This window comes from Glandiceps talaboti, chromosome 5 (assembly GCF_964340395.1).
Source record: "Glandiceps talaboti chromosome 5, keGlaTala1.1, whole genome shotgun sequence".
In the NCBI taxonomy this organism is placed as follows: Eukaryota; Metazoa; Hemichordata; class Enteropneusta; family Spengelidae; genus Glandiceps; species Glandiceps talaboti.
Genome location: NC_135553.1, coordinates 1,265,001 through 1,291,344, shown reverse-complemented (window position 1 = coordinate 1,291,344; position 26,344 = coordinate 1,265,001). Strand labels below are relative to the sequence as shown.

Genomic DNA, 26,344 nt, shown 5'->3' with positions numbered 1-26,344 from the left:
AATTCTAATGATTTATTCTTGGGTAATCCTACAATTAACACTACGGACCAAACCTGTAAATTTCCATTTTAGACGAAGCGGCGTTATTTTGACACCTAGCATTGTCAATCAAGTGTTGAAGTTAGGTCAGGATTGAGTGATTGATGTCAGATCGGGTAACTGGTAGATATACATCACATTTATTACCATATCACTTCTACCACTACTATACTGCTACTATACTTCTGCCTGTAGACGTTACTTTTTACTACAATGTTATCATATCAGTGTAAAAATTATATCCTTCGCTTAGTTGTATTACATGTAAAGTACTGACTCTTCAAGATCTTTCTACCAAGTAGTACAGGTAATTGTTATACATCGAAATATAGTGCTTGGCACATTGTCCATATATATGGTGTAGAATCTCATTTCATTGCTAAAAACAGGTACATGTACAACGTCTAGTCAATGGCCACACTCAAAGTAGTGAAATTCACATACTCCCAATAGCTTGAATGCTCCCCCTATTGTACTATGATCTTGACACGCGCCGAACAAAAGTTATGTTTTGCTTTGTGTCTTTTACCCGATTCGATTCAAATGTTGACAGATTTACCTTTACATTGAAATTACGTGTAGTGTATTCGTTATAATAAAATATCTGTTTATAAAAAGAAAAGTGTATTATTTGAATTTTGCTCGTTAAGTGGTTAAGTTAAGTTACGTCTCGACTAACAATACACCCTATACTAAAAAAACAGTAAAGCCACCCTGCGCGACGAAATATGAAGTCTTTTGGCGGGTACGTTTTGGACGGTGCCGTAAAGAAGTGTGGTTTCCGCACGTTACACCGGCACGTCAGACCTTACACGTTGTCACGTTTTGATGTAAATAAGTTGAGAAATTGAAATTCGATACTCGAACAAACCTCAATAATATCATCATTTACTAGGAAATGTTCTATTTGTTAGAGTTGCTTAGAAGGAGGCGCTTGGTGGATGAAGAAAAATTAAACTGAAAACACAATAAAACACATTATAAACATAAAGACATGTATATTTTGTATTGAACAACAGTACTAAAAATTTCCTACAATTTATTTACATATTCTAAGATAAAACTCTGTTCCCTGTTTGTTGTTGTTGTTGTTGTTGTTGTTGTTGTTGTTGTTGTTGTTGGTGGTGGTGGTGGTGGTGGTGGTGGTGGTGGTGGTGGTGGTGGTGGTGTGATTTTTTAAATATTGAGCATAAACATGGGGCCCGATTACTTATGTTAGGAAGTCAGATACGTGTCATTCGTTTCACCTCTGCAGCAATGGTTTCGCCGACTCGGGTTCTCAGGAATTTTTATGACTCAAATTTAATGGTTGACTTGGTTAAGTTTGACCCGGATTGTGGGCAAAGGTGAGAGTGGTTCAGTTTCCAATGCTGAATTAAGAAACATTGAACGGATAGCCATGGTGGATGTTTAGTTGGGGGTACAGGTGAAGTTTACTTTGCTTGTAATAGCGTGATTGTCATACAATGTATCATTATGGATCGCCATGGTAAGTTGACCACGACATGATATTCTCATTTAGCGATTTGTTGTCAAGTGAACAGCTGTATTTTATGCTCCAGAACACGTGATAATTAATCAAGTTATTTGTTCATATTCATATAAAATAACGATAGATACCCTCATTGACTGATAACAAGTCTGGCATTTAAGCTTCTGAACACAATGAATAAGTGCCATTGTGTCCTGAATTCATGGCCATTCAGTAATACCGCGGGAGTTTCATCAACTGTACAGCATGTCATAAATTGTACATGCACATCTACAATTCTACATCGTTGTAAGATCAATACTCAATTTCGATTCAACTTCCATTATCCAATAGGCAGCGTATTCACTCCTACGTTTGACATGACGAACATCGCAATGTGTTTGTCTCGTATTACAATTTAACAACTGTATAGCTGGTTCCAGTTTCTCCACATATTTGCATCATAGAACCTCTGACAGTGTGTGAGTAATTTTAACATCATTTCCATTCAGTATATATAGTCACAAGAATTCGAATATGTCATTGAAAGTTTTACTGGCTTTTATAAGCAGTTATTTACAGCGTGTTCTCTCTCTCTCTCACTCTCTCACTCTCTCTCTCTCTCTCACACACTCTCACTCTCTCTCTCTCTCTCTCTCTCTCTCTCTCTCTCTCTCTCTCTCTCTCTCTCTCTCTCAAAATATGTTTACAGTGACGATTTTCTTCCAATAACGATGTTCAAAGGATTTTTACATTGATATTACAAGAAGTACAAATTATTGTTATAATTGTTATTTTTGTGTGTTTTAATTTCCTGCAGTGGTGTTGTTGTTTTTATTGTGTTGAACTAGTTTTTGAAAATCTATCCTGGAATAATTAAACAGGGATGATTTTGAATTCACCGAATAACAACTGAGACGTATTATATACAAAACACGCCTTCGTAACTGTTACATGTATCTGGATATTTCCCGGAATGGTCTCAACAACTATCGGTAGCAAACACAATAAACGCCTTTTACAGTATCTCGCACGTCTTTGTGGACGCAGTTCTTCTTTTTACATTATATGTAGCTTGTACGTGTCACCGTGAACAGACTTCATGACTAAATACTAGATAGGTAGTCACGTCTAACGAGTATGCTTATGGCAATCTAGGCATTTTCCTTTCATATCGGTCTACATCAGCTGGCCAAATCTATTGAATTACGTGTATACCGTATACGACGATTCCTGTACTCACTACTGTATATGATCCTTTAGTGTAACAATACTAACGATAATCCATTTTGCTATATTGACAGATGCACGTTCGTCGCTGTAGCGAGGATATTCAGAGTCATCAACTGTAAGAACATGTTGGCTTTAAGATGTGTAAACATGATAGAGAAACACTCTCATTCTGAGCAGTAATTGAGTTGAAGTAATGACGTAAGTGATGACAACGTCTGGCCTGATAAAGTCAGGTAAGTATCCAAATCATATAATAATCCTGTTTCAAAGCATATTACTAGAATCACAACTCTACCATAACTTTGATAACCATATTCGCTGTCATAACTGAATGAAATAAACTAAAATCGATTTGCGAGATTCGATTGTAGAAACACTGCTGTATTCTAGGGTTAGTTAGCATAAACAGTCAGTATGTACCAGTCTGTTAGATGCACATGGTAGGCCAAACAAAGTGCAATGTGTACTATGTTTACATACTGTGACGATATCGAACAGGTCGATGTCTATTCGCATCTAAATTGGCAAAACGTACCTTGTCACGGTATTCATAGCCACTTAGTAATTTCAGGACGCTCTATATATATTTGATTCATGGGAATAAAACGCTCACAAGATAGGAATAAAATATAATAGCAAAGGTTAATGTTGTAGTAAAATAGATTAGTCTGCCAATATGTATATAGTCCAACCTTGTTCAATTCGGATAAAAATAAAACCCAATTAAAATAAAGTAAACCAGGGTAGAGATATAAACCCCCAAGTTTACGATTTGATATGCTTTGCATATAAAAATACACGACGCTCTAGTCTATGTCACGAATGTTGTGAGTAAGCATGGATAAATTTGTTAGGTCAAAGGTCATTCATAATAACCACGATGCATGCTCTAAGGACATAGTTTTTTTTTAAAATCCATTAGGCAGCTCGAAGTATAGATTTTGCCCAATATCTTGTAAGAGGTAGAGTGAGACGTAGCGAAGCCAAAGTGAAGTGTAGCGTAATTGAGTCGATTTTCTACTATTATCGTCACAAGCCTAGATTCAACCAAGTGTGAGTGAATGCCATCATTAGAATGGATAGGGCAAGCTAAATACAGACACTCGCCGCCATCCTATTTAATTTATATTTCAACATTCCAAAGCAAGGTGACTTTAACGTTCAAGCCACATATTTCACGGTTTTATATTTTTGTAAAGTATTCACTTGAATACACCAGACAAGTATATCTTGGGCTATCAATGACAGTTGGATAGTTTATTTATGTCGTTATATCACACACACATGTACACAGACACACACACACACGTACCTACGTACGTACACACACGCACACACATGTATTTTATATATACATGTATAATCGTATCACATATGTCACATTACATACGTCAAATGACATGACATAACATCATATATCATATCATATCATAAATATATCATATCATATCATATCATATCATACAATATCATATCGTATCATATCACATCATGTCATATATCATATCATATATTATATCATATCATATCATATATCGTATCATATCATATCATATCATATATCATATCATATCATAAATATCATATCATATCATACAATATCATATCGTATCATATCACATCATATCATATCATATCATATCATATATCGCATCGTATCATATATCATATCATATCATATCATATCATATCATATCATATCATATCATATCATATCATATCATATATTATTGATATTCATATTAAATGCTCGATTTTACGTTATTTCATTCATTCCATGCTTACTTAAAGACTGTTCAATGTAACTTTATACACAGACTTAGTGTTGCATCTGGAAACCAATAAGAACGCTAAACGATTCTATTCATGAGCACGTACGCTCACAATTGAAATGCAAACGTAAATTTGTGAAACGACAGTGGACGTATGTTGCCGTGATAAGACCCTTGAAGCGGGAAAACCCTGGGGATACCTCCAAATAGCCTCTACCAGATATAGAATTAAAGTGACTCCTCGTATATTAAACGCTACTTGCTATTAAACTCCATCATACATACATTTTGTATTTAAAGTATTCAATGAAGTGGCTCAGTACTTAAAATGTTATATTGGCTTGTTCTAATTTCCATGTATATTTTTCCTACTTGGATAAAACATTCCCAGGAAATTTGCAAGGAAAGAACACATTCTCGCATTATGCGAGAAGCTAACGAGATCTCACTTTCTCTCGAACAACCACCTCGAGAATGTCACACTGCTACTACATACGAAGATGATATACAAGTATTAAAAACGTGTTTTTACAGCCATTCGGTTGCGTGACTCTTATTCTAAGAGAAGTATACTTGATTTTGCTACCTGACGAGCATGCACAGGTTGGAATGCCAAAATAATGTCTTACAACTATAGCTGAATAGTTTTACTAAATTGAGATTTATGGCAAGTAATGTCAGAGGTGGCTATAGATATAATGTACTCCTAGATTACTGAAAAGATTACAAAAGCATGGGTCTGAATGTACAATATACACTGCACAGAATTTGATAGTGACATTTGACATTGTTAGCACTGACATCTATATAACATAGTGTTATGTATATGTAATAATAGATAAATAAGTAAGTAAGTAAATAAATAAATACTGCTAATGATGATGGTAGTGGTGGTGGTGGTGGTAGTGGTGGTGGTGAGGAGGAGGAGGAGGGGGCGGAGGAGGTGGTGGTAGTGGTGGTGGTGGTGGTGGTGGCGGTGGTGGTGGCGGTGGTGGTGGCGGAGAAATAGGATGATGATAAAACATGATATTTCTGTGACTTCAGTATTTGTAAATTAAAAAGACATAAGCTTATTCCTTGATAGTTGTGTTCTACTCTAGGCTTGGTAAGTTTCTACATCGAGCACTTCAAGTATCTGTTCGAAAGACTTCTAACATTGTTGTCTCCTATGTGTATTAAAGTGGCGATGTACTTCAAGTTATCCGTCAAAGAACTTCCGTCTACTCAACGCAACATAGCGTCTACTAGTCATTTCTGTAAGTCATATATACGTACATGTATTCACCATCTTATACTGTGTACTATCTCATCCACATATATTCCACTTATAAATTGTAATTGATGTAAAGTCACTATGTTGTCTAACATCTGGTTGGACTTTAGACCTCCACCTTAGACCAAGTCAGTTCAGTCAGTTTGATTTTCTTTCATAAAACCGCGTCTATTTGACTTAAGTGTTGTTGTTCGAATGTTGCTTCATTGAAATAGTTTAATACAGTGAAAGTATGAACATGCTGAACGTGACAAGCTTTGAATCACAAAGTCTTAAATATGTACAAACCAGATAGTTTTACTTACTAAGTATTCTTGTTGGTGAAAATTGGGTACTAGAACAACAGAAGCTGGGTCCCAGACTTCTATCATGTGGTGGACTCAACTTTAGAATTTTTGACAAGAGCTATTACTTTAAGTTTGCTTAATCATCTGTTGTTATGCAAATCTCCTATAACCTACTTTATTTTGCTTGGAGAACACTGGGAAGAATAAGTCATTGAATATTTTCAAATAAATAACATTATGCGTCGACTTTAATACTGTTACCGTGTCCTCGAACTGTTTTCGTTGGTTTCATTGGTGTGTTTTTCCGCTAAAATGAATTGCCGGTGTAAAATCTCGTAATCCTCATTGTTACTATACATAATATCTTCCTGAATCAGCGATGATTAGGTCCAGGCAAAAGGCGATTTCTGTCTTTGCATTTAGTGGATATTGAATCCACCTTTTAACACTACAGTATTTCACAGTAATCTACGGGCCATATTTTATGAGTTAATATGTACTAATGGATAGAGAGAAATGATGCAAACGAACTAGAAACATAAAATACAAGTGGGTGGCATATACATAGTTATTGCTTTATGATACTATTCATATAAGAAAACCCCGCAACTGGATAAGATCGATATGTGTTTTGACATTGCAATACAGAGTAGACATTCATTACAAATGAAACGACCAGTCATACAACGGTGCCGGATATTTGACTATACTATGAAGCCTTTACAGTTCGCTGTATCTTTATGAATGAAGGAAGTAATAATGGATTTCCTTTCACCATTCAACCAGCTATATAATCAATAAATCATATGGGATTTCTATCCAAATTTTGTTTTGTGCAACTTTTAGAAATAGGAATATCACTGATATTCAATGTGATGAGCCTTCGTCTTGAATGAATACCTAAGTTATAAATTTCCATTCGACTGTTTTCTAGTCTGTTAAGTTTAATATACTGGAGTAGTTTATGTATGAGTAGTCAAATTTCACCACACATCATTAGAATTCTGTCAACCTTTGTCTCTCTTTATTACACCACTGTTAGCAAAATGAATTTCAGTGATTAGACTTCGGCTATAATAAATACATAAATGCATAGATTATCAATTTCTATTTGACTGTTTTTCTGCTCGGTTAGGTTACTGTATTACCTTGTGTATGAGCAGTCAACTTTGACCACGTATCATTAAAATTCTGTCAACTTAAACAAGATTAAGTGCTCAGACTCGATGTATTGCTAGCACCTGTTATTTGATACAAATAATTGGACTGCACTCCAGACACTGTACTGAACTTAGTCAAATTCAGCTGATTTTTTTCCAAGCTATTTTAAGTTCTAGGTTTATAACTTGTGCCTTGTGCATAGCTTTGGAAACCCCCACTGAAGCTGAATTGAATTGTCAAGCGAGTGATTAAATTAAACAGTAAAATGAGAAGTACTGTTGTAACGTTTGATTGAATTAATTATACCTGTGAAAATATCATGATACATCATACCAGGAGAAATTAATTCAATAGTAAATAAATTGATAAATGGTTCCGTTCATGCACTTCGGCAAGTGTTTCAACAAAAGGTGCATTTGAAACCCAATGCTGAGTATGTTTGTTTTACTACTTTATATTATTGCATACAACATTGGAATTCATTCTGTCGGCTAAATGTGACCCCGGGCTACCTACAATTCGATCGTTGTCAATCAATATACCAATTTATAACGAGGACCGGCTGAAATACTCACATCATACAGACATGGAAAGTAGATTATTTCTCATTGAATTTCTTTCTTACTTTACTTCATCGTTTGCTATGACTAATAGGCACAGAATATAAACCCCTCGCTCGCTCGCTCGCCGTCTCTCTCTTTCTCTCTTGCTCTCTCTCTCTCTCTCTCTCTCTCTCTCTCTCTCTCTCTCTCTCTCTCTCTCTCTCTCTCTCTCTCTCTCTCTCTCTCTCTTCAATAGACCATTTTTGCGTTATTATTTCTAGATATTTTAGCGTCGATATCACCGCGCTTTCTTCGATTAATGAACACTTTACGTCATTCATGTATCGATCGGTTCATTCACTGTTCTTTTCGCTAAACCAGACTGAAATTAAGAAATAGGCACGATGCCATATGAGTTGGATGTCGTAATGCCTAAATATATCATTATATCATATTCTTTAAGAATAGCAAGTAAACAAATAATCGCAGTCAACAACATGACAGATTGATTATAAATGTTATGTATGCTGCAGTGTTTAAAATGTTAAAGAAAAACAATTTCAATACATTTCATATATTACACCGCTGAATATTATTGCTGTATTGGTGAGTCTGTTCATTCTGGGATAAGTAATGTAGATTAGAGAGCCAAATATTGCTCATGCGATGCTTTATGCCTAGTTCATTCGTGTCAAAATAGTCAGGCTTTCAGATCGCCTTTCATTCATACCTTATACAATGTATTGCCTAGTTAACGTAGATGTTTTTCCGAAAAGTGGATCGGAATGAATAAATATCCAAAATCTAATTTCATCCAACTGATTCGTAATTTTTCAAAAATCAAGATCTAAGGTGGCACGAACACTTTCATTTTGAGTTACCTAAAAGATTCTCCTGTATAGTAATACGACGTAAATACTTTTTGCTTCTAACTAAATTTCACTTCCTATTTCTGGTTTCCGCAATTCATTTTGACATGTGTGAATGGTCATCTGTCGTCTGCTCAAGCAGTTCCAATTGATTGTTTGAGCGACATAGACGTTCCTGCCTGTAATTGCCGGATGTTTGTACCAACTCTTAACTAGAAAGCACAAAAGCTCTTATGTTGTCACAGCTTTGTTTAACAGGCTCCGAGGACTCGTTACTTGATAGAAATGTTAGTGCGCACGGGCAAACACAATTATTCAATATGTTGTATGAAACAGTTACATATCATAAATAAAATGACTGTGTATTTGTGACATGTAGAACAGGCTCTTCGAAATTTAGGTTTTGTTTATATAAATCATCATGTATTTTGTCCCATAATGCAATGGGTTCTTTCCGTCCGTAATACGTCATTTCTTAAAACATGCAACAACCGATTTCTTTCAAACCTGGCACAAAGGTGAAATGTCATATTGGACACATGCACGTTTCGCGACATATGCATATTTGACCGAATGGTGGCCATATTTGTAGTCAAAAATCAATATTTACGTCATAAATCAAAACAGTCATGATTTACGACTTACGATTTAATTTAATACAGTACATAGAGAATTTATTCAAGTGTCTATCCCTATATTATTAGGTGTAAACTTTCTTTTGAGACCATGACCATTGACCTTGACCGTGATCTTCAGGGGCAATTATCAAAATCCAGCCATTTCCGGCATATCGTAGACACTTTTTTGCCACTAATTTCTTATAAATCATGTCAACATCCAATCACATAGAAGTAGAGTATTTGAGGGTGGGGGGGGGGGCGTGTCTTCTACTTCTACGAAGAGTTGTTCAGGATTATAAAGACTTATGAATGATTTGTAGAAATGAAATAAACAGTGACATCCTCTGAATTTAAGGAATATTCTATACCATGAGCATTTTATGGAAATAAACATTTCACTGATTTTTAAAATTAGTAGAATTCGAAGAATAACTACAAAGTCTCTTTTGAAATATTTGCACTGCTCTCACTTGTATTATATAGTAGAAGAAAGCAGTAGTATGTTTACATTTCTGAGGCGTAAAAAGACGACGCGTGCGCTGTCTAATAAATGTATCCCTTAGAGCGACAGCTTGGCGGTATAATGATATATATAACATGCGGCATCATTAACCATTCTAGGTGTTGACTACAGACACATCCAACGTACATCGTCTGCATAGTAACTATATCCCTATTCAAGTTACACCGTCTGATTAAAAGATCGTTCCCTGGTCAGAAGTGATGTGAATGATTATGATATACTTACAATGAAACTATTCCGTGTACTCTCTCTCTGATGATGGAGTCTGGCTGCGATACTGTGTAACTTCTTTGAACAATTACTCGTATCTGTGGTTTGTTTTCAATATCAACCACGACACTACAAAAAATATATATATAGTCGTTTACTTCTGTTTAGATTAGTGCCTATTTATTGTTTGTCAATATTTGTTTATTGCCTTCTTGCAGTTTTGCGCACTAGTCCTGCAGTGTCAAACCCGTCAAACGTGTCAAATTAAACCACCACAGTGAACAAACAACTTTTGTTAATTGTAATTCAAAAACATGGTTTCCATGAGTGTCATTATTTGATGCATTTCTTTAATTAACCCCAACGGTCACCCCGGAGGGAGCTATTACATTCTCACCTCCAAAATGTTTGATATGTATGGATACCATTCAAGTGTCTAATCCACATTATCTATTCAGTCTATTGTAAGCTTTTTAATGAGACCCTGACCCAAGCTTGATAACATTTTCCAGCCTAAATAACGGAAATTTGATGCACAAAGACTCAATTTAAGTGTCTACAAAGGTCAAATAGCAAGTTGGTCAATTATAACTTATGAAGTTAAAAAGATATGGCTAGAGACACCATTAAAGTCTCTGTACTAATATTTGTAGAGGTTCGCATACTAAAGCTTCGATTTCAAGGTCACACTTAAATTTTTAGAATAACTTCACAACAACAAACCAGTTGGTGGGTATCTCTTCTATAAAGGCTTGTTTCGCATTCAGATTTCCTTGATGTACACCCATGAAATTATATTCACAGCGAGCATGACACAGTGCAAGCTATATCATGGTATTAAAACTTGTTTGATACATCCAAAGCTAGTATCACTTTACGATAACGTCTCTTGTTCCTAACAGAACAGAATGTCTAATTGATGTGCAGCCAGTCATATTTAGCATGGCTTTGAATATACTAATATTGATGTGCAGCAAGTCTTATATTTAGCATGGCTTTGAGTATACTAATATTGATGTGCAGCCAGTCATATTTAGCATGGTTTTGAATATACTAATATTGATGTGCAGCCAGTCATATTTAGCATGGCTTTGAATATACTATATAGGTGTTGACCCGTAGATATGTGATCTGCTACGAACTGCACATATTGTCTAAATATTAGTACAATCTACATTTAATAAAAAACATCAAAGATAAAGATGACACGATAAACTCAAGTACACAAAAGTCAATTCAGAGAAATTTGTTTACATTGTGAATATTTTGAACCCACGGTGATATTACTTTTATTGAATTAAGTAACAATACGATTTTAGTATTTTCGCTCTTACATACCAAACTTTTTTTTACACAGATTAGATCAAATTTCTCTTCCAAGTTGTTAGTGGCGGGTGTCATAGTAACAACCAAACAACTCGGATAATGTTAGTATGTGTAATTTCATCACTTTCCAATTTCTTGATTGAATTAAGTAAGATCCGATTGGAATATGGAATGGCCGGAAATTGTCACGCATTGACTTCAATGATACCAATACCTACATTAATCATTGAAGCAGAGAGAGAGAGAGAGAGAGAGAGAGAGAGAGAGAGAGAGAGAGAGAGAGAGAGAGAGAGAGAGAGAGAGAGAGAGAGAGAGAGAGAGAGAGAGAGAGAGAGAGAGAGAGAGAGAGAGAGAGAGAGAGAGAGAGAGAGAGAGAGAGAGAGAGAGAGAGAGAGAGAGAGAGAGAGAGAGAGAGAGGCAGACAGACAGACAGACAGACAGACAGACAGACAGAGACAGAGACAGACACAGAGAGAGACAGTGAGAGAGACAGAGAGAGACGACAGAGAGAGACGACAGACAGACAGACAGACAGAGAGTTTAAATACCAGAGTAAACGTTATATTCCAACGTTCATCACTCTACTGATTCTATTCATATGCAATGACATGGTGATCGAAACAGATAAGCTATATCTAAGAAAAAGAGATTTATTTCAAATTCCCATGATCATATTGGAGAGATAGTATGATTAGTGAAACCATGGCAAGGGTTAATGGTCTAAGTGTGGTCGTGGCATGGATTCAGGATATAGTTAGTCATCAGCACCACTATTGTATTCCCATCTACGGGACTCCATTAACTCAAAACCACGTGACTTACAGTTAATAACGGATTGGACTCCCAGGAGTTTTACGGACCTGTAACCCCTATAGGAAAAAAACAATATTCCGTATAGTCGAACGTTTACTAATTATGGCGAAGGTAGTATGTGGACTACACTCAGACACAATTATGAAGATCGTGAAAATTAATCAAATATGACTTAAACTCACTTTGTGCACACTTCCAAATGAAAATCAACACATTCTTCCATGAAATATAAGAAACCCCACTTCGAAATATGAAATAGTCAGGTTGATGTTCATATAATTCTAGTGGTAAATAATCACATACGTGTTACCATTCAAGCATTAAGTTATAATGTTTCAGTGACTGTAATCTCAGCCTGCAAATAAATACATCCAGGAGATCGTTGCTGTGGCAACTACCACAGCATTGTATGTTACATGCCTTTTTTAATATCCTATTATAGAAGTGATTACATTAAAATAGTGGTGGCATGGACGTTTAAAGATATTTGAATGGAAATACATACATACATACATACATACATACATACACACATACATACATACATACATACATACATACATACATACATACATACATACATACATACTTACATACTTACATACTTACATACCTACCTACCTACATACATACATACATACATACATACATACATACATACACACATACATACATACATACATACATACATACATACATACATACATACATACATACTTACATACATACATACATACATACATACATACATACATACATACATACATACATACATACATACAGACATACATACATACATACATATATATATCAACTTGCTTTTTTCGACTCAGTTTTTCTGTCTTAGTACTTAGGTGAGACATACGATCTGTTAAAACTATCCACTTTACAGTAGACGGTGAATATTATAAAGTAAAACACAGAAACACACTTTAGTGAAAAATTGCTGGCAAGATACGGACCTACATAGTATTGGGACATATTGAATAATGGTATGCATTGATTTATATCATCCATCCATCCCAGACAGCCTCTTTTCCTTCAATTGAGTTGATCATATCTTTAGGAGACAATCGTATACGCCTTTTTACACTAACTCATTTTAGCGGAACCCAATGCCTTGGTTATGGAAAAAAATGTCGGAATCAAACAAAAAAGAGATATATATATGACCTTGTTGTCCATATGATAGCTCGCGCATTCTTATATCGTGTGTCGGATGAACGTGTCGAGTAGTGACGGTGGTGTTAGTTGCAGCAATACATAGCAATCGTTTTATAAATCAAATTTCATTCCCTTACATACATTCAGATAAATGAACGCGCTCCCATAAATCAATATTTAATCTTTTTAAGAATAAAATGACAGTAACTACAGGCAGACAGTCTTTATATGTTGACCCTACCCCTAGTTTATCTTTGTCATAACGAAAAAAAGGTGAATTCCCTGTAATCAATTTGATACTTATTAAATTTTCGATTATTCACCTCGTATACAAGTCACAAAATGGATGCAATGTACACTGCTGTGCCAGAAACTGTACTTTCTCAACTCAATGACCAGTGCTCATAGTACATACAGGTCACATCTCAGTAATCGAATGCAATCTTGGGTTGTCGGTGGCCGAGCGGTTAGCTCGTACGCCTCTTACCTCTGCAGCCTGGGTTCGAACCCGCCTGGTATCGGCTGGGTTTGTTTAAATTTACCACGTACGCTGTAAGTAAGAAGAGTGTCGTTCACTTTGACTCTACCGAACAACGCAGGTTTTCCCCGGGTACTCCGGTTTCCTCCGGCATTAACATTGAACTTTCCTCCTGTTATTGGGCAATGCCTGTTGGATGGTTAATAAATAAATAAATAAATAAATAAATAATCACATCTCAGCTGAAATCGAGATATAGGTAACTTCCGGTTGGTATGTACTGTATTTAATATTTTCCAATAAAGAGATGAAGAAAGTAGATTAGCTACGATGATAACCCAATTCGATGTACCGGTTTTGATGGCTTGATTTGGGTACAAAACGACGTACGTAATAGTTCATGTCGGACTTCTATTGACAGTGACGTCTTTATATACCTTATAACTATTTCTATGACCTGTATCATCTTTTTAAGTATTGGCACGGTCGTGTAAAATATTATTGAGTTGGGGAATTGGAGTCAATATTTCATGCAATGACATTTTATGACAGAAAAAAACATCAAATGATTCTACAAATTGCGTTGACAAGACAGTCAGATTTCGAGATTTGTGAAAACATATTGTTAGATCTAGAGTATTTCAAAGTATGTGATTTCATTTGGAGTATTGGTGACATTTGCTGTTCGTGTCTAGGGCTCAACAACTATGTCTGTTTCTAATTCCTAAATTCCACACTGTTATGCAGATACTGTATCACACACTGCATCTCTCCCATAATTCAAAATTTTATAGTTGCTCTCCCAATCATGTTTTAGTTCACCCACTTTTAATATATTTCTATTTGTGAACACAAGTTATGTAAACCTGGGATCTGATTATTCATGTCAATGTAATTCATACATACTTGTAATTCATATACATGTCGTGGTGGTCTACTTTGCTTGGCTATCTCAAACGAAACTATTTATTAAATGAATAGATACGTGATCGATCATTCATGTGTACACACAGTCTTAATTTCACCAGTGTTCTACAGATACAAACAAAAATTGAGTGTGGTAGAAATATGATATGTTATGATATGAAAACTTTATTGGAATTCAACTGAACTGAGGTTACCTAACATATATGTAATATTGTAAGACAGACCTGTGATATCGAGCAGATGTTTAAATGAATCGAATTCCATGGCTACCAATTGACTGAACTGGCGAGCCACGTGTGTGTTAACTATCGAACTTTAGCGTACAATAACAATTGCTTCAAGTTATCTTAGTATCAACTTGTATTTCTTACACTGATTGGACGCACATGTAGTCTAATCTAGCATGTCTTCAATCCTTTTGTTTCTACGTAGTACTCTGTGTGTCGACGTTAGACTGAATTGATGTACTAGTACGCTGTATGTGTCGACGTAGTACTCTATATGTGTCGACGTAGTACTCTATATGTGTCGACGTAGTACTCTATATGTGCCGACGTAGTACTCTATATGTGTCGACGTAGTACTCTATATGTGTCGACGTATTAAGGCTTCATATGTAAACGTGCACACGGAGTATCTCTGAGAGTTCCTTCATAATAGTGTAATTTTACGTATTTTAATTTTCATATTTATTTAAGGACTCGTTTCTTTCTTTCTTTCTTTCTTTATTTATTTACTTATTTATTTATTACTTATTTATTTATTATTTTATTCATTCATTCATTCATTCATTCATTCATTTATTTATTTATTTATTTATTTATTTATTTATTTATTTATTTATTTATTTATTTATTTATTTATTTATTTATTTATTTATTCATTTATTTACAAGCAACTGTAAAAAGCAAGTCGCTTTTCATCTTCATTTTATCTAGATGTATTCTGTCCGTGAACCCTTTCTGGGTCAAAAAACATATAGTCCCATTAATAGTGATGGACGTAATCATCAATAACTTGGTTGGAAGCAAGTAACAGTTGTTGTAACTGTACATCATTCCATTTATTATCGACATAAAAACGTGAATGGCATTTCTTTTCCAAGTACGTATTTCGTTAAAGTGTAGTGACATAAACGAGATCTAAGCAGTCCCGCCGGTCAATTCATCAGCTATTTCATAACTCTATTTCTATCAATCACCTTTGTTGAGTATTTGCAGCGGTGTCTTATTTCAAGGGTAACAAACTAAAATGTCAACAGTAAGAGAATTACTTGAAGATAATGAAGACCACATTCGACATCGTCAGTTCATCCACATTCCCAGTAAATTAACACGCACACACACCATCAATGCAGCTATCAATTGCTGTTAGTTGTAATGCCAGCAGAGAAGTGAATTCACAGCAGTAATATAACTAAAAATATGTATGATTGTTTATATCTTACAGAAAACAGTAAGTAATTGACACCATGGCGATTTCAGAAATCAAAGAGGTAAGTACAATGTACAAAGATTAACTATTACTAGTACCAAATAGATCACTAGATGTTATATTTCACATGTGTATCACATTGGTTGTCTGTCAACAGCAAGCAAACTCAACAGTTTTCAGATGGCAACGTCACGTGCTGCTATAAAACCTCTACCATTGTAACTACCATAACATATAGACAGCCACTATCAGATTTATTCTCCAGACACTGACCTCGTTGCCAATTCTGCATATTCCTCCAATATGTCCTTCATCTCGAAATTACCATTTGTATGATGGGGACTTTTGTTCATGACTTCAACTTAGGTTTTATAGGAGATAATTGTTCTATATCTACTAGATAGACAGGCCTGCAGGGAGCTGTAACTTGTCAATCAGAAATAATCCATCATTTCTATTTTCGTAGCATTAACAATGTTGATAGCTTTACACTTACCTTATTTATTTATTTATTTATCTATTTATTTATTTATATAGTTATTTATCTGTATAGTAAAGCATATGGCGTCACATAAGAACAAAGCACCGTGACATCACATTCACACATCATATAATGAGCTGTCTGATATTACAAGCTGATAATTAACGCAGGAAAACAATACGATATTCGTAAGTTAAAAGGTAGATGTTGAAACCGAAATCATCTCAAACATAGACACTGAAATGTATTTGATGCAAGTCTGTGATTCCCATTACTGTGTACTACTCAAAAACTGAAATGTTTACATTACTACATGTCTTCACCATTAGAAATGCCGATATGCAGTTGTATGATTAATGTATAAAACATATTGTAATGTTGTGTTGACATAACAGATGTCCTTACCGAAATACCTCCTTGCACATATGAGATTGAAAACTAAATTGTAATGTGGTGTAGTTCGGTTTATGGAATAGTATAGATACTGTGTTGTAGTTTGGTTTATGGAATAGTGCATATACTGTGCGGTAGTTCGGTTTATGGAATAGTGGAGATACTGTGGTGTAGTTTGGTTTATGGAATAGTGCAGATACTGTGCGGTAGTTCGGTTTATGGAATAGTGCATATACTGTGCAGTAGTTCGGTTTATGGAATAGTGCCGATACTGTGGTGTAGTTTGGTTTATGGAATATAGCAGATAATGTGCTGTAGTTCGGTTTATGGAATATTGCAGATACTGTGCTGGAGTTCGGTTTATGGAATATAGCAGATACTGTGGTGTAGTTTGGTTTATGGAATATAGCAGATACTGTGCAGTAGTTCGGTTTATGGAATAGTGCAGATACTGTGCAGTAGTTCGGTTTATGGAATATAGCAGATAATGTGCTGTAGTTCGGTTTATGGAATAGTGCCGATACTGTGGTGTAGTTCGGTTTATGGAATAGTGCATATACTGTGCAGTAGTTCGATTTATGGAATAGTGCCGATACTGTGGTGTAGTTCGGTTTATGGAATAGTACAGATACTGTGCTGTAGTTCGGTTTATGGAATAGTGCTAATACAGATACAGTAATGGCTTGTTAAGAATTGCTAACAAAGATTATACATCATGATTGCCGTTACATCTTATATACATATTTTCATTTGTACAAAGAAAGTTGCACAATTGTAAAATCTAAATCAATATGCTCAATGCAGGTTGTTCCACATTTTGCACAATTCATTTCATTTGTCTTCTAAAAATTATGATGCCAAAAGTAGTAAAGAGTTCCTCTAGCTTACACATAATTGCAGTTATGAGCATACATTCTCATGTATTTGCATGGTTTGTCACACCTGTATCCTAAAATTAATATTTAAAAAGTGTTTGATAGTTTGGTAACTTATGTAGCTTGCGTTATTACACTAACAAGGTTGGACGAAAGTTGTCACGGGTTGTGTTATTATAGTTTGTAGGCTTGTGTAGCTTGTGTTATTACACTAACAAGGTTGGACGAAAGTTGTCACGGGTGGGTTTTTATAGTTTGCTGGCTTGTGTATTGAAAAACAAATGTACTTGTGAAGTGTAATGTATAGGGTGTGTACAGTTGTGATTTGTTTCTCCCTATGGGTCTAGAAATTACATTTGCAGATCATCATGACCTAAGAGATTTTACATAGAGTTGCAAATATAGGCATTATTCTTTATCAACACTGCACTGTGACACTAAGGAGGTGTGATTGGAATGTCTACGGCTAATGGAGCGATGAGTTGTATTCAGGCAGTTTAATTTATAAATAATAAATAAATATAATTTGACAACTACTTTACCAGATAAATGAATTTTGTGGTACCGAGTGATTGTCCTCGTTTCACAAAGCGTCTTGGTTGCACCTTGGCCGATCAAAATAATCTATCATTATTATTATGAACTTTGAAATTACAATTTTCAATTTAGAACGAACGATTTAGTGTGGGCGTTTGAAATGAACCTGTCGAGATGAAAACTGGTCCAAATGTAATACGATTGACCTGCATTATCAGTTAATTTCACTTTTTATATCCATATTACTAAAATAGAATTGCGTGTCTACTGGAAACGTCAATCAGCTAGGTCATATCGTTTTAGGAGTACTCGATAATCACACTGTATCATACATTGTTGGAAGTGCTAGCCTCATTTCAACCATCGTCGAAAAACCACACACCTTTTTACGGCGCCATCCTCCGGCAAGAGGTACATTACGTCATCGGAAGAATGTTCTGTTGATTGTGAGAATGCATTTCAGTATTGCAGGCAATTCTGATACTAAAACTGTCGTCAGCTTTACTGGTTACGGAAATGAAATGATGGCTTTAAATTTAATTGTCGTCAACTCTGTCTTGTGACCTGATTACGAGAATGGTTCACACATCTCGCCTGTCATCATTCTATCTTCAAGTTGCTGGATACCCGTTATTGCAATGTATTTACACTTTATCAGGCGTATCTCTAATCACCATGTGCACAGCTTTAGATTATAACTTTCTACGAATATTAAGATAATTTGAACTACACCTGTAATCAAATGGGATAGTCCTATTTGCAATGAGCTTATACATAGTTTGCGTCAACAGCTCTATACTTTAAATTGGGATTGGTTCATTATGGCTAAATTGGAGGGATAATTTGCACCTCCTGCTTTTTAGCACACTTAATAATAAATTCTAAACATGTACAATTTTGTCATAATTTACGTGACTTGATAGAAACTATGGTAACATTAAAATGAACATGATGGAATAAACACATACAGGCCTTGCACGTAAATCTTACTAATATGTATCCGTGTGTCGAGATCGCACTGAGTGCAATCAAGTAAACTAAAAACAAACAAACACACATACCTTTATGATGTAGACTAATCTGTGCAGCACTTTGGTACAGGACTAATAGTTTATAAAAAATAATTTATTGGGAAATATAGACCTTACATGTAATATGTGTCCGTGTCTCTGGAATTGCAGCATAATGCGAAAAAGTAAACACAAACACACGAACATAACAATTCTTGTTATTATGTCCTGACATATTTTTACAATAAAAATGTTTGTTTGTTTGTAATTCATGCAGACGATTAGGTCGATACCATGATCGCCAATTGCGTATGTTCAGTATGAATGATTTATTATATTTATATCGTGTATTCCCTAGTTTCATCCAAATATTCTAAATGTAAGCTTCATGTGGACATCTTTATGAGCTGAGAGACATTTGGGAATTTATTTCAGATGCCATTTAATTTATTTGTGTAAATATTTAGTATCATAACGATCAGATACAAGGCATAATAATAACTGACTATCTGAATACCCGATCAGACGTATTGTTCATTGGATAGCATGTTTAACTGTTGTGATGCATGCATTGATCGCTGTGCACAAGTTGGAAAAAAATGTATGGACATTCTGAATCACAGAAATTCAAAGAATTAAATATTTGGTATCGGGCTTCGCCTTTGCTTTTAGAATCGCGCTTATATGACGCATCACATAACGACACTCGGCGGGATAGAAATATCAATATTGTAACTCTGTATTTATCAAAGTACAACCATTTACCATTGTTGATTAGAAATACAGTGACCTGAATGTCATTATCAGTGGTAGACACTTGACATTGAAATTGAAGGTGCCGAAAAATCCTCTATTATAACATATAAGTTCACAGCACACAGCAGGATGCAAATTAAAAAAGTTCTCCACGTCATCTCTTTAACAGTACAGACGAATATCGTGTGTTCAGTATATGTCTTTTTGTAAGTTGCATCCTGATGTGTGCTGTGGCTATGTCTGTCTGTCTGTCTGTCTGTCTGTCTGTCTGTCTGTCTGTCTGTCTGTCTGTCTGTCTGTCTGTCTGTCTGTGAGCTCATTTATGTTAATTTGATAGTGTGAGAAGGAAATACAAAGCCAGCTTTAATTGTTGGACATTGATAGAAGGACGATCTGATCACAGTCATTTCTACATTGATAATTTCTGTATTATTGTATGTATACATAGTTGTACAGTACTCTTCACGTACACGATATCCTGTCAAACACTACCACCATTTCATAATGTAATTTGAAAGTTACACGGCGTAAACTACAACTCTTTGCCATATAACCCTTTAAATCATAAAAAGATGGTTTCACTCAGTCTTGAAATTACTACACAGTGGCAGTCCATAGTTCTAGTTGCTTGACTTATCATAGGAATCTCAGAGAAGCCGAGTAAAATAGTGACAGATTTTCCGCTTGACTGTAACTGCATGATACGAATACCGTATTGCTATTTGCGACATGACTACGTGCCATATCGTATCGTTGATTGTCAGCACTCGTATTCATGCGATCAATATTCCGCCATTGTAGGCGAGCTAGACATTAAGCTATGTGACATAAACAGTTCTGTTTCAATGATGAAGGACATTTCAAATAGTAGATTGAAGTTGTGACACATCCTATTTTATAATTATTGATACACAAGTTATGAAAGCTAGGTTTATGTACGAGTCTGTCATGGCCCATTGATTTTAAATAATAGATTATTTGAGTGGTTCACAAATTTTACGGAAAATAATAATTTTCGTACAACACCGATAGAAAGAGAGATAGTGGTGTTCCATTCATGGCAATGATACATGTAGATTCAAGACACTCAGTGAATCATTTAGGAGAAAGACAGCAATAAAATTCGGCACGACTAAAGATCATTGCACCCAACATGTATCTTGTGTACTCAGGCTCGTTTTTAACAGACCCCCCCCCCGCAAACAGATGTAGAAAACAAATAAAGATAGAATATGGGTGTTATTCTTAAGCAATGCTGATAAAATAAGTGTTCGTGACGAGAGAGAGAGAGAGAGAGAGAGAGAGAGAGAGAGAGAGAGAGAGAGAGAGAGAGAGAGAGAGAGAGAGAGAGAGAGAGAGAGAGAGAGAGAGAGCGCGCGTCCATAACAGATATTTTAAATGTTATAGTTTGATGTATTTACAGTGCATATCCATATAGTCCATGGGCCAGAGGGGGTTACCGTTCACCCCCCCCCACAAACCTCCAACATAGGTATTTTTTTGTTCATTGGAGACTACTGAATGAGAAACAAAATGTTAACAGTGAACATTTTGGTAACCCCCTCTGGCCCATGGACTAATAAAATTCACATTGATCAGTGTATGGTGTAAAAAGAGTCGCATTAGATCAAGCTGTTATATACATTAATGTATTACATTCATGCATCAAGGAATAGGGTTGTGTTAGAGATAGGAATATGATTAAACGCCTGAAATAAAGTACAATATTATCAACTGTTGCCATAGATCGACTTTTATTCATCCCTGAAAATGAAAAAGTTTACTAATATATGCAATTATTTAATAGCATAAATAGAAATCTGCTATTGCTCTTGTTGAAGTCTTATAGCAGCTGTCATTTCTGTAATGCTTGAATGACTCTTTGAAACATCTCTAGGAAGCCCTGTTCAAGTTAGCACTAGAGGTTTTCATGTTATCGATATAGCATAAACGTTCGTGTATTAATATTGACACGGATGACGCGTCACTGAGTTCTATCTAGCTTGGGTCACCTAAGGTCATCACAGTTACATTTATTGTATCGTCATAAATGTCATTGATGTATTCACGTAACTGACCAGGTTACATGTATTCATTAAATTCGAATACGGTCTGGTGTATACGCCATTTATAAAAACATATATTAGCATTTCAAGATGGCGTTAACATATATATATATATCAATATTCTATAAAGTATATACGATATTGTGTGTGTGTGTGTGTGTGTGTGCATGTAGTGTATGTGTGCATGCGTCTGTGTCTGTACTTTGTGTCCGTAGTAATAACGTTCAACTGTACGCGTACTTTTGAAGCGAGTATTAAAGCAGCTGTGTTATTGGAGTCGGTCGTCTTACGTGTATGAGGTTACTTAGCATGTGTTAGCGGAAGGTTTTGAATGTAATTATTACCGTTAAGTGGTTCACAGAGTTTGCAGGCAGGGGATCATTAGATAAGTCGCCGAGTTCAGTAAATCGTATCTGTATAGGTATCAGTGTGAATACTTTGAGTGAGATCCGGTCATAAAGTAGACAATATCGTAAAAGTAAGAGTGGCAATTGTGACTCCTCGCCTACTTGCCCACACCAAGGCCTATCAATATTAATCGATGTGCCTTCAGGTTAGATAAAAAGAAATCATCTCATGCTAGTCTAATATCGTAGTCGACACTTCGTCACTTGCAAAGACTTAATAAACCACTTTCCTTTTGTCCTGTGCCCATACTTAATAATAATAATAATCATTTATTGTTTAAAGACCATAACACAACAAATGTCTCAACAGTCTGTACATAACAAGTCACAAAATTTAAAAACATGATTCAGAGAAAAAATACATAAAAAACTGCCAAGAACATCACATCATAAAATCACAACAGTTTGATTAAAAACAACAAAAGAAACAATACAACACACAGCACAGAAACCCACAACATCAAAATTTCGTCAATTTTATTATTGTTGAACCATTTCAACAATAACATTGACGAAATATGAACGTTTTAAGACTTGCCTTGAATGCCTCAAAATTCTCTAAATAACCAAAGATCAGATGGAAGATGATGCCACAGTTTAGCAGTAATAATATTTGTCCATGTTAATTCATTAATTTATTTAATTCTGTTGATATTTATGAATCTGATTTGTTTTCAGCCGTCTATCATCGCTGACATTGTGGGAGTACCAGAGTACAAACCACCCAGACCAAGAATACATAAATTTACCATCTTACATTATTCACCCTTCAAAGCTGTGTGGGACTGGATTGTATTGTTACTTGTTATATACACTGCAATATTCACACCATATGCAGCGGCTTTCCTCATTCAAAATGACCAAGTACAGATTATCCTTAATAAGGACCCTGAAACACGTGGTGGGGGTGGTGTATCTAATCGATATGGCGACCCACTTATTATTATTGATCTTCTCGTGGACTGTATGTTTATTGTGGATATTTTTATCAACTTTCGAACAACTTATGTCAATAAACACCATGAAGTCATCTCACATCCGAAGAAGATTGCTATTACGTACTTAAAAGGCTGGTTTGCTATCGACGCCTTGGCAGCTATACCATTTGATCTACTACTATTTGGATCCTCGACAGAAGGGGTAAGACGTACGACTCATACTTTTAAATTGTACTTAAAGGACCACGGTGAGCATTTGCGCATGTGCATATCGCAAATCCAGAAAAAAAACGATGTGCAACAGATGAATCATATAAAAGTCACTTTATACCCGAAATCAAATACACGTTCTTGGAAACGTTTTGCGCATGAGCAAATTATGACTGTCGGCCTTTAAGTCTTCTCACTGTCTTCGCTTTAATTCAGAACGATTGCCGTTATTGTCATGAACACAAGTCCCGACCACTCTGTAAATGATAGTGCGTTAAAATCTTATCCAAATTGATATTATGAAAACAATCCAAAATTTGATGCGTAGGTATTACGGTCCTTCAGTTCACAAGTTTAATGTTGCCACTTACTGTGAACTTGAAGTGTCGTGTGCTCGTCATATCTTTCATTGACTATCACACACAGTCAGTCACAATATGCTAGAGTTCAACTGTGTTTGTTTCTATCTTTAAGGCAACGACAACAATGGGTTTACTGAAGACAGCTCGTCTACTTCGACTTCTTCGCGTGATCCGAAAACTGGGAAATTATTCTCAATACGCACCGGCTGTGTTGATGTTATTGATGTGTACTTTTACATTAATATCACACTGGTTAGCCTGTGTTTGGCATGCTATAGGAAGCATGGAACGAGCAACATTACACGACCCAGACACTGGGTGGTTGGGATTACTTGCCGAGCAAACAGAAGAACGGTATAGGAATGGTACTGGGAGTGGACCGTCAATTACTAACAAATACGTGTCGTCTTTATACTTCGTGTTGACTACACTAACCACTGTTGGGTTTGGTAACATTGCACCAAACACAGATGCCGAGAAGTTGTTTTCAATCCTAACTATGTTAGTTGGTTGTAAGTATACAAAATATACAATAATGCGAGCTTTGTGCATCATAACATCATTATGATTGAATAAATAACTTGTTCTGTTGTATTGTTTAGCTCTAGAGCAGCGTTGATTGATCTAGCAACCAAAATATTATTTCGTTCTAAATTAATTATTCTGCGTTACGATTATTTATTAAAATGTGTTGATTTGTCTGTTGTCGTGCTGAAACCAGGAATTGTCCATTCTTTCTGTTATCCATTCGCTAGAGTGAGCTAAATCAAATCCAACGAATGAAATCAAATCAAACACCGAATTGAATAAAATAAAATAAAATATCTAACAAAGTTCTATATTACAACTTCGACTATTAATGTACATGTATCTTTTTAATTTTCTATAACTTAGCACTGATGTATGCTTCTATCTTTGGTAACGTGACGGCCATCATTGAAAGACTGTATCGAGGGATGGCTCGATATCAAGAAGAAGTTGGCCTAGTCAAGGAATTCATCAGATTTCATGTTATACCAAGTCCACTGAGACAGCGATTGAAGGAATATTTTGAGCATGCGTGGTCGTATACCAATGGAATGGATATGACTGAGGTTGGACAATTAAGTCTTCCCTTTGTTCACTGAATGTTTTTTTTTTGTTTTGTTTTTTTTTGTTTTTTTTTGTTTTGTTTTGTTTTGTTTTGTTTTATTTTGCTGTGTTGTATTTTGCTTTGCTTTGCTTTGTTTTGTTTTGTTTTGCTGTGTTGTGTTGTGTTGTTTTGCTTTGCTTTACTTTGTTTTGTTTTGTTTGTTGGTTTGTTTTGTTTATTACGATCGACTTAAAATATCGGAATACATAATATAATGCTCATACCCAGAGATTACATGAATATTATTTAGATACGAGTATTTGTCAAAATGTTGCAAATATGTCGGTATGTTTCTCCATCAGACTGTTTCGCAAATGAATAGAATTTGTTGTTTCTAGTGCAACCACAGTCACATACTACAGTCTGTTTCATGTTACTGTTCGGCGGTTCTGCTTGATACAACCATGCAGAAATCAATAAGAAACTTCATGTTGAATTCTCGCAATTTCATTTTGTCAAAATTATTGCAACTAGACGCCGACAAGCGGGTGCCAAAGTTTTGACGTCTTCATTTGATGTCTGCATGGTGGCACATTAGTTAATTTCATTGAGACAAAATGTCGCAAGAAACTGAATTCTTTCAATCTTACTATTCTAAAGTGCAAGTGTAGCATGTGCAGTTAGTTTCTTATTGGTTTCGACGTGGTTGTATGAAACAGAGTCTGAACGGTAACTTGAATCGGGCTGTATAGTCTTCAACTATCTTTATTGGATAATGTGGATGAAAAAATACATTTATTGTCCTTTACTACAGCTCATGAAGGACCTGCCAGAATTTCTACAAGCTGAAATATGTCTGCATCTGAATAGAAACCTACTGAATCATTGCAAGGCTTTCAAAGGAGCCAGTCAGGGCTGTCTCAAGGCATTATCCATGCAATTCCGTACCACACATGCTGGACCAGGCGATACACTCATACACTCTGGCGATGGACTTACTGCCTTGTACTTTGTGTCCAGGGGATCGATTGAAATTCTTCGTGATGATGTTGTCATGGCAATACTTGGTGAGTGTTGATTTTATCGATTATGCAA

General features: G+C 35.5%; 1 protein-coding gene across 3 annotated transcripts in view; it reads left to right on the top strand.

The window, feature by feature from the left end:
• LOC144434778 (voltage-gated inwardly rectifying potassium channel KCNH7-like) overlaps positions 1-26,344 on the top strand; it is a 48,270-nt gene that overhangs the window by 14,581 nt on the left and 7,345 nt on the right. For 2 of the 3 annotated variants that reach the window (XM_078123272.1, XM_078123270.1), the window contains exons 2-7: positions 2,815-2,976; positions 16,158-16,203; positions 23,346-23,807; positions 24,290-24,689; positions 25,072-25,271; positions 26,064-26,316. In XM_078123272.1, coding sequence (XP_077979398.1) covers positions 16,180-16,203; positions 23,346-23,807; positions 24,290-24,689; positions 25,072-25,271; positions 26,064-26,316 — 1,339 coding nt within the window. In that variant the 5' untranslated portion in view covers positions 2,815-2,976; positions 16,158-16,179. Of the gene's footprint in view, positions 1-1,925; positions 1,993-2,814; positions 2,977-16,157; positions 16,204-23,345; positions 23,808-24,289; positions 24,690-25,071; positions 25,272-26,063; positions 26,317-26,344 lie in introns of those variants that run through there. The other variant, XM_078123271.1, reaches the window with a different exon arrangement.